This window comes from Semicossyphus pulcher, unplaced genomic scaffold, assembly GCF_022749685.1.
Source record: "Semicossyphus pulcher isolate SPU_LCO1_2020_fin unplaced genomic scaffold, fSemPul1.0.p SCAF_10, whole genome shotgun sequence".
Classification (NCBI taxonomy): domain Eukaryota; kingdom Metazoa; phylum Chordata; class Actinopteri; order Labriformes; family Labridae; genus Semicossyphus; species Semicossyphus pulcher.
Genome location: NW_027211604.1, coordinates 11,960,738 through 11,974,507, shown reverse-complemented (window position 1 = coordinate 11,974,507; position 13,770 = coordinate 11,960,738). Strand labels below are relative to the sequence as shown.

The window sequence follows — 13,770 nt, the reverse complement described above, 5'->3', positions numbered from 1 at the left end:
TATATACTACATACTACATACTATACTACATACTGCGTTCGGCGGTTGTATGTAGTATGGAGGAGCTTTTCTAATACATTTTACAGTATGCTATGCCAGACGACATAGTTTATGAATTAGGGAGCAAAGCAACATGAATGTGAGTACCAAGGATTATTCAGGTTGAGAAATTTGGTTTTAGATTAAAACTGAAGTATGGGGCTATGGCAACTGTCAAAAGACATACAAACGTGATAGAGCAAGCGTTGGTTACGTGATCCCAAGCTTAAGACCTCCTATTGATGAAGAATCAGGTTTAATTGCTAAAATGAATTTACAATCGCCACAGATAGTCCGGTAAGAACTGGAGGAGAAGAAGATGTCCTCAAATGGTCATTTAATAATTACCACACACACATAATGCTGGCCACTCTGTATTAGACAGTGAACTGACTGGGTATCTGCAACATAATAAAATACAGAGTAACAGATATTAATGCAATATATCATTATGCAATTCACCAATATTTAACAGACGCAAATTACTATGTAACTATAATTTACAGAAAATATAAATCCACCTGATTTATCAACAGCATGTACATACGCAAACAGAGCATACTCAGTTATGAAAGAAATTACTGCAGTTATGCCATTTAACTGTAGCTGAATTGGTTCACACATACATGAAATTAAATAAATAAGGATTATACAAAGACTGCATTAATTAACCAAAGACATGAATTATATAGAGAAGAAAATACAGCAATATTAATATCTATCTTATCTGACAGAATCAGATGTTTAACGTACAGTGTCATGGACACACAGGATCTCTCAGTCCACAAAAGCCTCCAAATAAAATTAATCCAGGAGGGAATTATTGAAGAACTTATCCTGCCAACGAGGCAACCTACTGTACCCAGGTGAACTATCGGTAGCAGCTCTACGGAGCACGACGGTGAAAACTGGACACCGCAGCCACAGGCGCCCTTCCCTGTTTGGTTGAGACCTCAATTGGTAGGCTACTTAACGCTGCATGCAGGCAAAGCATGAACATATTGAAAATAATTGCATTAGTCCAGAGGGAGGCGCTCAAGGCTCATTTAAAGGCCTTAATGACCTTTGAACAAAAACTGTAGAATAAAATGTAAAATGTAGTGATTAATATGCAGGAGTTATTCTGTAAAAAACTAGCAATGGTCAGCATAATACAGTGACTTATTTTAAGTCTATTGAAGTCTAATTAACTTTAGGTAAACAATCTTTGTCTGTCACTTTAATAATTTACAGTGAAGCCCAGGCAAGCTGTTGCATTCAGAAATGTTGGCACATTTACCAATCAATGCTACTGTTTAAAATATGGGTAAATACAATTTTTTAATTTTTTAAAAATCCCTATTGTAATCCAGTGTTTTATGTAGTATGTATGCACCTTCACATTACCCCATTGACTTCTGAAATGTAAAATTATATACGGTATAGTCTCTCTTTTCACTGATGTGTACAAAAATCACTGATGCAAACCATTTACATAACTTGCTGAATAAGTCATATTTTTTTAAATAATAATAATAATAATAATCGTTACTTACTGAAGCTGAAACTTATGATGTTTTCCTTGTTAATGACAAGAACATAAGAGCTATGGTTAGTTGTTGAAAACAAACACATTCTGAACGTAAAGGCTTGTTTATTGCACACATATTGCTTTTGGTGCAACGAGAAGCTGATCCGAACTCCTACTGTGTGAATTCCGGAAGTCTTTGATAAATATATTTATACTCTGAAAATCTGACCGGAAGTGCCGTTTGTAAGCTCTGTCCGGTAACTTGACAGCCGGTTTTCAGCCAGAGTAACGGTAGCCTGCTCCTCCGAGCTCTCAATTGTCTCGGTTTGTTGACGTTTGCTGGAGTACAGCAGTAGTTAGTAACGGGGTCTGCCTGTTCTTTCAGGCGAGCCGTGTGAGAGTCGATGAAGCTAGCCTGCTAGCTAGCTTAAATGGGGTTTCGAATTAAAAGATGATCGCCTCACTTTCAAGAGGAAGTTTACTGGATGAGGTTCTACATGGAGGCTTTAACGAGGTAACGTTTACCTTGCGTTACTGATGTTGGCCTGTGTTTATTAGGTTAGTTTAGCAATAGTTTAGCAAGCGGAAGCCATTGAAATTTGCTAACAATCTAATAGTTTGATCATCAAATAATAAAGTGCTTTAACTTTAGCTTGAGATACCATTTTCTGCAGTTGGTCCAATAAGTAAATGTTGACGTATGTGTGTTTAGACAAAGAAGACATGATTTGCACTAATCCAATATTGTGTGGTATCTGCCGTTAAAGCTAGCTCTTACGTAAGTATGATAGTTGTCAGAGAGTAATATTACTAAGTAGTTTTACAATGATGTAAACAGCCATAACCTAACCCAACAGCGCCATAAGGAAAACAGTAAGTGAGATTTTCTCTGTTGTTCAAATGGGGTGCGTTCTTTGTATTGTAACCCGGACAACGGGCTGTCACGTGACTGAACGGGAGGTAAAGGTGGGGTATCCGTGTGAACTATATGGGAGGCATGCTGAACCCAGTTACTCTGCACTCTAATCTAATAATATGATTGGCCTTCACAACAAAAGTAAATTAAATAGGCAGGGGGACAATAGACAGCCCCTGCCCCCTCTCTTCTATCCCAACATAATAAACAAAGGAACTAATTTGTCATGCATGGGTCTCAGCCTGATTTGCCCCAACTCTCTAATCTGTGTGTTTGTGTTCGTCTTTTGTGCTGTGTCGGATTTGTGTGCATCTGACTAATGGATTGCAGCAGCAGCTGGCAACATACGTTTCCTGGGTGAACTCTCAGCTGAAGAGGAAACCGGGCCTGAAGTCGATCTCAGACCTCAGACGTGACCTGCAGGATGGGGTCGTGCTTACGCAACTAATAGAAATAGTTGGTAAATACACACTATCACATTTACACAACCATATTGCTCACATGGTGTAGTAATAGGAAGACTGTCAGAAGTCTATTTATAAGTGCTTACCTTGGTGAAAAAAACAAAGAACTGTTTGTATATGCACTGCTGGCTGTCCATTTAAGGTTCCCAATGTTTGTTATGCTTTGGCTAAAACTTATCGTCCGTGTGTGCAGGTATTGCAAGATGTAAAATTTCTTAGGGGTTAGTATTTCCATCCAAAAATATCACATACATGAAAATGTCCTTGCGTACCCTGACCCTTTTAGTCTGTAGCAGAATGCTCCTTAATTGCTCACATCACGTCAGTCCGTGGTTACATAGACTAAAAGGTTAAGAGCACTTAACTTAAACTTAAAACTTAACTTAAAAATTAAAAGCGCAAACCATAGAGACATCTTCAAGTATTTGTGTGAAGATTAAGAATAATGCAATCATTTCTGTTGAGTTTCATTAAGATCAGCCTTTAATGCAACAGCAATTTACAGGCAGGTTAAGTATTTTAACCCTATTCTAGGGAGTCATGAACCTTTTGATTGAAGCAGTAAGCAAATCTGGTTGTTTTTCATGTTCCTCAGTTTTGATGCTACACAATGAAATATAGCAGTTTTAGTTGATGACCCAACAGGATATTTCTGCTTTTACGAGATAACATTGTTCTGCCAATCTTGGTAGAAAATCAGTGAACTGATCAACTACAAACCAGAATATTTCAGGTGCAAGATAAATGTAATACCAATCATGTGTTTATGTCCATAACACACTCTCACACATGCTTGTATGTACAAGTTGAGATTCGGCAAACAAAATAGCACCAGTATAAAATGTTTGATTGATTTATGGTTTCCTTGTGTACCTGTGCTGGACTGTAATTGTGCTAAACTGGGCTGATGGAAATTGCAAACCAGTAGTTGGACCATTGATTTTTTAATTGTTCTTTTTTTTTCTCTTTCTCGCTCTCAAATCCTTTTCCAATCCGGCAGCTGGGGAAGTGCTGGATGGAGTTTATGTTGCTCCGCAGAACAAAGAGGAAAGCAGGAAGAATGTGGAGCAGGTCCTGCAGTTCATTTCCTCCCGACACATACGCATGCCACACATATCAGCGAGAGGTAAAATACCTAAAACTCTGTTGTCTCGCTCTTTTTCTGTATGATGATCCAAACATTTTCTCATTGTTGACCCTGTATTTAAGTCAAAAGATTTAACTTACCCCAAAGCTTTAAGCACATAATATGATATGCTTAACATTTCTCTATTTGCAATGTCCCACTTATCAGGGAAACAAAAATAATGTACCTCACGATTTCAATCTACACGTGTTTCCCTTTCTGTCTGCAGACATTGTGGACGGTAATCTCAAATGTGTAATGAGGATTATTCTGGCGCTGGCCGCCCACTTTAAACCCTCGGCCAATCACAGGGCTGCAACTGGAAGTGGGAGGGGTTCAACAAGAGGCTCTACCACCCATAACCCTCTCTCCACTGTTGCACTTGCACAAGGTGCAGCTGCTGCCCTGGCATCAGCACGACATGATGCCTCACAGCCTGTACGAGCGTCACGTCTCCACAGGTATGCTCGCTGCAGTAATCCTAAACATGGATAGATTCCCTCAAATCACTATTGTTCTATTATATCGAAGTTATCTAAATAACAGCAGTCAGTTACAGGATACATGTGTGGTCTTTGCTGTCCTCTGGTGGACAAACCCCTCATCAATTTACCAACCTCACGAGGCTTTCATCTGATCATCAACAGAGCTCTCCTGGTCTTATTTATGTAAAAATGTCCTTTGCTTTATCTGTCATCTTTCTGTAGCTGGGGTTCGGATGGGGAAAAGAGTGTGTGTGTTCGTGCTCTGGTTGAGCAGTATGAGAGAGGAGCTCCAGATGAGCAGGACAATCCTCAGCCTAGCAGGTAATCTGCTTTAATTTAAGATCACGTTCACTCAGTAATTAAATAATCACGCACTTACAGCACATTGCATTTAGTGTGAGCACGCACACATCTTTGTCCCTCTCTGTGCTTTCAAAATGTAATGTAAGAGGCTGATTTGGTTCACACGGACATAATAGTTTAGAACTCTTTTTTAAGTGCTCTGGAATAGGGATGCACGATATTATCGGCACGTTATCGGTATTGGCTTAAAAATGAAATATCGGATATCGGCCAACACGCCGATATACGCTGATATAATTAACTGATAAAATAATGGGCTGCTGCATACTTGACTAAATGCCCGACCTCGGCGCAATGTCCCCGGTGCGAAGAAGACCTGCGCGGCGCAGCATGATGACGTCACGTGTGTCTACCTGCAGCATGAGAGCGTTAGAAGCCAAAATGTCCGTGGTGTGGAGGTTTTTCAAAGTGTCCGAAATAGACAGCAAAACTGCTATTTGCAATGACTGCTCAGCTTCGGTGATTCGAGGAGGAGCCAAGGCAAAGTCTTTCAACACTACAAACTTGATTAACCATCTCAAGACCCGTCACCCCGACCGTTGTAACAAATGTGATAAGAGTATCACCATTATACTGTACGCTAATTCCAATACAGAAGAGAGTTGATGATCTCTGCAATTAGGTGTGCGGGAAAAAAATATCGGTATCGGTAATCGGCTAAATGAGTTGTAAAATATCGGCATATCGGATATCGGCAAAAAATCCAATATCGTGCATCCCTACTCTGGAATAGAAACATGTTTGCTGAGGGACATGGACAACGCTCATTAATGAAGCATTTATAATCTCTCCTGTGAGAGTCACAGGTTGGAACATCTGTCATACGGTGTACACTGAGTATTGGCTGTATCATTATGTGTGTATTTTTAAATAATACAGGGCTGTGATAATAGGCTGAAAAGCATGACACCTTTCCTGGCCTAAATTCATGAAGTAGGTTGCTGCAGTTTAGTAGGCCAAGGACAAGCGGAATAATTACTTAATGAAACTTGCTGTTTGATAATGTTGGTACAAAAAAATGTCATAAGAGGATGTTGGGAGAAAACAAACTCCACTCTTCATACTTATTAATAGTTTTGCCTGCAGATGATGTTGTACAAAAGTATCTGTCATATGTAACTTAACAGGCTTTGGAAACAGTAGAACGCATTCAGTGGTTCCCTTGTGTGTGAGTGCGGTTCCACTGCCTGACTGAGCATATGACTTCGGTCTCAGTACTCCAAAATTCAACCTACCGTGTAATCCGTGAGAAACAGAGGCAGAAAAGGATAGAATCAGCCTTTATCCTCTCAAATCACATGTCCCCATTTCACCATCATTGTTTGTTAGTCTCCATGTGAGTCTATGGAGACGTCTATGTGTAAAAAGACACTAACATAGAAATTAAAGTGAATTGCTTTTGTTTAGAGAGTTGGAGATTCCACAGAGCTTTAGCGACCTGATTCTGCTCATCACTCATGTAGCTTTAGTAAGTGAGAGATGCTAAGCAGTGTCTGCTGTGTTCGTTGCCATGCTAGCTAGCTGAAGGGCAAAGGGGCGTGTCGGAGGGATGAGAATCACAAACCGTCATGAGTTTGTGGAGATACAGTTGCTAGAGACCCACATGCAGAGTGGAACTTAGACTTGTTGGAAGTATTATGAACTTTTCTCTACCTGTAGCCCACTATGGGGGGGACACAGATTAAATGGTAAGACCAGACTCTGGAAGGCGGTGTGGGTGTATGTTTTGATTCTTGTGCAACTGTGTGAGATTATTTTTTTAGCGTAACCAAAGCATGCTGTGGTACTAAAATGCAATGTGAAAAGAGTCTGTGAATTAAGTGCATCTGTTCGCAGCTGGCAGTTTGTAAAGTGTGCAAAGGCACGCTGGATTGAGGGCTTCTATTGGCAAGTTAGGATTTGGGAAACTATGTGTCGTTACTTTTTTTTGTCTTCACATTAGCTACTAAAAGTTGTTTAGGGACACTTTATGTTTAACAGTTTCCATATGACACATTTATGTAATATGTTTTCTTAATTAAATGACTCACTCACTTGATATTTGTGAATTTGTTTGCTTCCGACACAGGGCTTCAGAGCAAATGTGTTCAAAGAGACACTTTTACTCTTACTTACAAATTTGTGCAAGCCACCCATCTCTTATAGCTTGTCACCCAGCGAACCAGCAGGCATATAGAGCGCTGTATTAACACTGATAAATGTTTAAATGCACGCACCCCATGCATCTTTAGAATAAACTGATTAATCAGTGTTTTGTCCTCCTCAAGCCTCAGCGCCATCAGTCCTCTGTCATCTCCAAGAGCTCCACCCAGCGACCACTCAGACAGACAGCAGCAAGGACACCAACATCAGGAGATCACTGGTGAGCCACAAACCCGCACGCCATTTGATCAGTAAAGCTTATTTGAAGTTGGACACGAGCGAACCTGTCGTATGTGTATGCATGTAGATGAGTCGTGTGAAGCTGTCGAGGAGACAGCGTGGGACGATTCTGTCAGTGAAAATTTGGAGAAGGAGGTGCAGGAGACACGAAAAATGGTGTCCGCTTTACAGGTAAGTGCATATTGAGGTTTGAATTAGATTTTAATACCATAGCATTGTTCTTTTTGTTTTTCAATCAGAGCATCTTCTTGTTCACTATATATGGTAGGAAAACATGGCATGGCATGGGGCAATTTTTTTTTCTTCATTGATATTGGAGATAGTGCTTGTAAAAATGTTTTTATGCCAATTTCAATTGTGCATAAATGTAATGGAGAAAATGTTGAAATAAAAATGTTCTCTTGAGGTGGAGATGTTTGTGGATCAGTCAAAAAAGCAACAGAAAACAGACGTGGCTCGTAATTTGTGACATGGGCATTTGAAGGTTGCAGAAGTGAAGAAACATGTTGTCAGATCTATATGATCAATGTGATACTATATCCTTCAAAGCTACAAATATAAGCCTCTGTAGGTCATTAGTATGCTAATAGATGTGTAATCAAAGGTTAATCTTTAACCTGAGCTGTTGACCTTATAGCAACAAGAGTCGTTAGCAACCTCTGGTGTTGGTGGGTTGTTAAGCTCACGTGACCCAGAGAGTGATCTCAGCTGTTTGGGCAGAGAATTCAACACTGCTCCGTCCACCAGTCAGTTTAGAGCTGAAGAAGATGAGAGGTGAAACGTCTTCAAGAACTTCAACCAAGTCCAGCTGCCTTTTGGATTAAGCTTAGAATTACAGTGACCTGGATGACTGAGAACTTTCCCAGACTGCACCAACACTGTTAATCTTAAAGAGGCCATATCTTTTAAATGGATATTCTCATGTTTTGTGTGGGTTTCACATTTTTGGGTGTTTATTGTTCACAGTGAAAAAGTGAAAACTGCATAGTTCTGTGTTTTTCCAGAATCAAATTTTTAAAAAGGTCGCCTCTGAAACGGGCCGTCCAGAACAGCTGCAGGTTACTATGTAGAACCTTGCATTCGCTGAAATCGACCAATCGTCATTCACCGTCATCCACCTCAGGCTGCCTTCTTGCTCGAGCTTGTAGTCAAGTCGTTGTCAAGATTTCGACTTACCATTCAGATACCTCCTGATGATTCTGGCTCGTACGTATAAAGCAGAATAACCGATCCTAGAGCAGCCATGTTTTCTACAACTTTGGAGTGACGGTGACGTGTTGCCCCTCCCCCACGTGAGTCATCCCACGTGGGGGAGGGGTCACTCCAAATACTGCAAATACAGACAATCATGGCTATAAGGTCTAACCCTTAAATGGCAAAACGCCTTGTTCGTTTCAGGACGAAGGAGAGGCTCAGAAAAAGTATTAAATTAAAATATGTATAACATTTTAAAAATGAAACAAACTTCACCAACGTGATTCAAAAGCACATTAGAATAATAGAAAATGTATTACATAGCTAAAATATGTCACCTTTAATGAACCACCTCCAACCAACCTTTATATATTAGTAGACTCGTTGCATAAATTAGCCTCGTTCTGCCAATTGTCTGCAAACACTCTTGGTTGGAAACCTGTTAAGTGACAGACTTGATTTTTCATGTAAGTATGTTTAGAAGTATTCTAGATCATTACCATTATTGATTCCTCCTCTCCGGTCTCAGTACCTGTGTTGGAATCAGTTTGGATACCATGACATCTGTAACATGATATTTTTTAGCTGTTTAAATGCTGTGCTTTATTAAATGCATCAAACGACCTACCAACTTCTGCTTTAACTGGTCCGAGCTTTACAAGCACAGCGAATTCGTTCAAAATACCAGTATCACACTGGTGTCACATGTCATACCCTCTGTGTTTTGAAGGCCCTGCTCCTGCACGGTTCACTGCCCGAGGATGAACAGGACGTGTCTTTGACTTTGGACCAAGGCAACGCTGAGCAGCAACTGGTAGCAACAGCCTCTCCTTTTATATTTCTTTACCCATTTCTTTTTGTAATTCTTCAGTCCTCTTTCTGCTCTCTCTGTTTTCTGTGTCGCCCTCTTCTTTGGTCTGTTTCAACTATTTGTGCTCAACGCAGATCATATTTCTTTTTCTTAGCTGTGGTAAGTGTGTGTGTGTGTGTGTGTGTGTATGTGCAGAGGGTGACACGGGTATCAGTTTCCCTTCTTTCTCACTCCATAGCCGTTCTCACTCACATCTCGTCTTTTTTTCCTCTTTCCAGGTAGTCATTCGCAGTCGTTTGGATCAGAGTATGGAGGAGGCTCAGGAGCTCAAGGTAAATAATTCCTTTTTAAACAGTCGGTATGTTCTTGTCTTCCTGTGTGAGGACAAAAGACACACTTGTCTTATTACTGAGAGAATAAACTTGTGGAATGCGCAGTGATTAATATTTAATTCAGAGTGGGGTGTTTGCTGTTTGCTTCAGAGGGAACTGTTGCGCTGTAGGCAGGAGATGAGAAACCTGCAGGGAGTAAAGGTGAGACAAAGCCACATCTACACTTAATTATCTTACTTCTGTGTTGTTAAAGTTGTTTTGTAGAAAAGTTGTTGGCTATGGTGATTTTATGATGGTTTTTAAATGTGCAGGACGCCCAGCAGCAGAGGCTGTGCACACAGGAGGCATCGATACTGCAGATGAAGCAAGAGCTGCTCAGAGGCAGCATGATGAAGGATGAACTCAACAACCAGAACGTACGAAATAGTTGTTTTTATTGCATTATGTGAATGTAAAACTTTCAGAACATTATGTTAAATATGTTTAATTAGGTACTCTATAGAAGTACTTTATGCTAATCCCCCTCCTCTGTAAAACTGTTGTAGGCAGAGCTACAGTGGAAGCTGGAGGAATGTAACAGGCTGTGGGGCGAATGCAAGGTGAGGCCCTCCAGTCCTCCTACTTTAATTTGATGTAACTTTGTTTAATCCTTCTAACTTTATGTCTCAGTAGAGTTTGTACTAAATATCAAACCATACCTTTTCTGTGTGATTGCTGAGTGCAGAAGGAGGTCGGACAGAAGGACAGACAACTGCAGCAACTCAAACACAAGCTTGAAGACAGCCAAAAAAAGCAGGTATGTTCAGTGTTTTCAGAATGCTCTGTCCAGCTCAGCACTGTGTGTGAACATCTCACACACAGGTAAATCATTCACATGCTTTTTTGTCTGTCAAAGTCTTGCTTTGCATTTTTTTAACTTTTAACAAATTAATATGGAAACCTAAACTAGTTGCTTTAATTAACGTACGCAAAGACTACATATATTGTAAGTTCTATTGAACATGCATGTTTATATTAGTGTGTGTTTTGATGGCTGGTTGTGTGTCTGTTTGGCAGAGTGATTTGCAAAGAGAGTTGGAACATAAAAGCAGCATGCTGCAGGTAGTACTGCTTCTTTCCTGACTCTGTCTGGATTATATATCAGTAAACTGTGAATTTAAGGTTTAATATTCAGTTTGCGTGAGCCTGTTATAAATTCAGGTTCACATTACACCGCTGACCTTTTCTTTTTGTCGTGCTTTTGTTTAGATTCCCACAGGCACGGAAAGCAACGGATATTCCTACTCTGGAAATTCAGCTCCTTCTATGTCAGATGTAAGTATTGTTTCTATTGTTCAGTCAGTTCTACAAATATAACACAGCTATACTCTTGTGTTCTATTGTGTTATATTCTCATGCAGTATTTGGGCTATTTACTATATTTTCGTCACATCAGACGCCAAAAAAATGCTGATTACAAAACTCTAAAGGCTGTTTTTTCCCTGCCATGTAGTTGCTTTAAAAACAGCATCAGTAGGACATAGCGTGGGGACATCCTAACATACACAAAAAGCCGCTTATATACTTTAAACATGCTCACAGCTGTTGATGACAAAGAAAGGTTTTTGTGCTCTGTCAGCAGGCGGAGGAGGTTCAGCTGCTCAGAGATGCACTCCGGAGTATGAGGAACAACTTCAGAGACCACGACCCACAGCACCACACACTGGACACCCTGGAGCAGGGCATAGTGTCCCTCATGGACAGACTGCATGTTCTGCATACACACAGGGTACAATTTACAGGCTTACAGTCTTACAAACCAAATTCTCTTTCAAAGAAACCTTCAGTTTGTTTTTCTTTGAAGCTAAACACAGAAAGAGCTTCTTTCATTCTGCTTCATGTGGGTGAGCAGCCCAAGCCGTGTGGTGTCACGTGAAGATGAGGTTGCTTTGTAACTGACATTAGTCTTCAGACTTCAACAGAGAATGAATTGTAGACCACTGACTTGTTCATTTATCAGCTGATGGCCACTGTAAAATCAGATTTATCTGTGTATTTGATTTTAAGCGCAAATGAAAGAGTATAGTGTAAAACTTATTTAACTAAAAAAGTCTTATTTATGGTCATTCTTGTCAAAATGTCAACACTTGTTATTCTACAGGGAAGGGGGAAATCTCCCAGACGCAAAGGTCAACACACAGACTCTGATACCTGGCCTAGTACAAGTAAGTTGTTCCAGCATGCATCCACAGATACACATGCAAGCATCCACACATTATTAAGTCTTTTAATAACTGTTTATCTGTTGGTTTTTACAGAAGTCTGTAACTCCAACAGCGGTTCCTCTGTTTCCACTAAAATCCTATATTTTACGGGAAAATCCCCAACACCTTCCATGATCAATATCCCGAAGAGGTAAGTGTGCTCTTTCTTAGCCATTTGAATATGTTGCAGAACATCTTTTCCTCTTGATTAAGTCGCCTGAAAATATATGGCAGCAGAACACGTGCATTTACATAGCAATTAAAATACAGAGGCCTCTTTGTATCCCTCTTACAGGCTGGGTGAGGTGACTCTTAAGGATGTTAAGGCAGCTGTGGATCGAGAAGGAAACTACAGATACCACTTCAAGGCCCTGGACCCTGAGTTTGGCACTGTGAAAGAAGAGGTAAGAGAAGGCTTGGAAAAAGACCCTAAAAGAGCAAGGAAAAAATCCATAGTCCCAGTTCTTTACAAAATGCATTCTAACATACGTATTGCACGTATAGTTATAGGATGAGAGTTAGTAGTCATTCCTGAAGATGATAAAGTATGTCTTTGTTCAGGTGTTCCAAGATGGAGCAATCATTCCAGGTTGGGAAGGAAAAATAGTGGCCTGGGTAGAAGAGGACCGTGGTGAGGAGAGGTAACAACACATTCATTCTGTATAGATCTCTTCATGGTCCTGACTCTCAGTGGTAAGCAACACATGATCTTCTCTTTCCTAGGCCGTTGTAGATTCAAGCTGAGGGGCCAGGACACTTCATTTTTTGCTCCTGGTTTTTCTGATCCCTGCGGCACATCAAGACAACTGAGGCACAAGAGGACACTTTCAGAGATTCTTTTAATGAGAGAAATACTGTGCGACTAGTCAGCAGTAGATTTGGGTTGATGCGCCGGTACTGAACCAGACTGGCAGCCGAAATCACTCTTGAAATAGTTTTACTCTTTAACTGGTGTTCAGAATATCGTAAAGCTTAGTGCCTTACAAAGGAAAGCCGTTTCCTGTATGTGATTAGTACTGCAAAGGTGGAACTGTGTGGACCTACATTTTAGAAACATTACTTTGACTTATCCGTTTTTAAAACCACAGTAGTGTTGTTACTTCACCTGTAAAGAGCCCAGAGGTTTGTCTTGAAAAAAAAAACAGAAGAAAAAAGTGCAGTAATTTAAGTGTTCAGTATCACTTTTCATTCCTTGTGCAGAAACTTTTGTTTTAAAAACGAATACCACCAGATTACATGTTAGAAATATGTCTTTATTGTGAATGTAAATTGAACTTACAGTATTATCTACCGTAGCAAGAAATATGACGACATTTCAGCGTTAGAAAAAAACACCCATTCATTTTATTTTCATTCTAACCAACTGCCAACACATAAGCAGACCAGACACCACCTTATATTACTATTTTTTGTATTCATTGAATCTAAAAGATATACACAAAAGGATGTATTTCAGAATACCCATTTTAACTATAAAGGAATCCAGATTAAGCTGTGAGTTAGTAGCATGTACACAAAAGAGGCTTAAACTGATCTGCTGTCAATTGAAATGATGTTACTTTTGATTTCACGTAGAAAAAGCAAACACTGTTGTTTTGTTTACATTGAGAAATAGTTTTGTACATTTTGTAAAATATTGTAACCTTTTAATTTTTTAAGTTTGTCTCTTAGCTGTCTGAAGAGAGATATATAAGGTCAGAAGGCCTCTGCTTCTGTTGAAAGGATGCTGTGGATGTGAATTTGACCTCAGAGATTTAAAGAAGACTTTGGTCCTGGAACAATGGACTATCCCATTATTTATGGTTTGTGTGTGTGTGTGTGTGTGTGTGTGTGTGTGTGTGTGTGTGTGTGTGTGTGTGTGTGTGTGTGTGTGTGTGTGTGTGTGTGTGTGTGTGTGTGTGTGTG

General features: G+C 40.0%; 1 protein-coding gene across 4 annotated transcripts; it reads left to right on the top strand.

The window, feature by feature from the left end:
- The first annotated feature begins 1,819 nt into the window (after positions 1-1,819).
- dixdc1b (DIX domain containing 1b) lies at positions 1,820-13,770 on the top strand. 4 transcript variants are annotated; one of them, XM_069670685.1, is made up of 21 exons: positions 1,820-2,063; positions 2,796-2,925; positions 3,930-4,055; positions 4,285-4,516; positions 4,763-4,861; positions 7,171-7,265; positions 7,353-7,456; positions 9,210-9,293; positions 9,569-9,622; positions 9,773-9,823; positions 9,934-10,038; positions 10,168-10,221; positions 10,347-10,418; positions 10,679-10,723; positions 10,871-10,936; positions 11,244-11,390; positions 11,763-11,826; positions 11,920-12,016; positions 12,161-12,269; positions 12,427-12,506; positions 12,589-13,770. In XM_069670685.1, exons 1-21 carry the CDS (start codon positions 2,001-2,003, stop codon positions 12,596-12,598), a joined length of 1,887 nt encoding a protein of 628 aa, XP_069526786.1. In that variant the 5' UTR covers positions 1,820-2,000; the 3' UTR covers positions 12,599-13,770. The 4 variants fall into 4 exon arrangements, with proteins under 4 accessions (XP_069526786.1, XP_069526780.1, XP_069526802.1 ...); XM_069670679.1 differs by having other exon boundaries at positions 11,241-11,390; XM_069670701.1 differs by lacking the exon at positions 10,679-10,723.

Excerpts from the sequence above, each read along its gene's own strand:
- dixdc1b (XM_069670679.1), top strand. The coding sequence starts at position 2,001 with ATGATCGCCTCACTTTCAAGAGGAAGTTTACTGGATGAGGTTCTACAT. Across the intron at positions 2,926-3,929 it reads GCAACTAATAGAAATAGTTG|CTGGGGAAGTGCTGGATGGA; the intron begins GTAAATACACAC and ends CCAATCCGGCAG. Across the intron at positions 7,266-7,352 it reads CCAACATCAGGAGATCACTG|ATGAGTCGTGTGAAGCTGTC; the intron begins GTGAGCCACAAA and ends GTATGCATGTAG.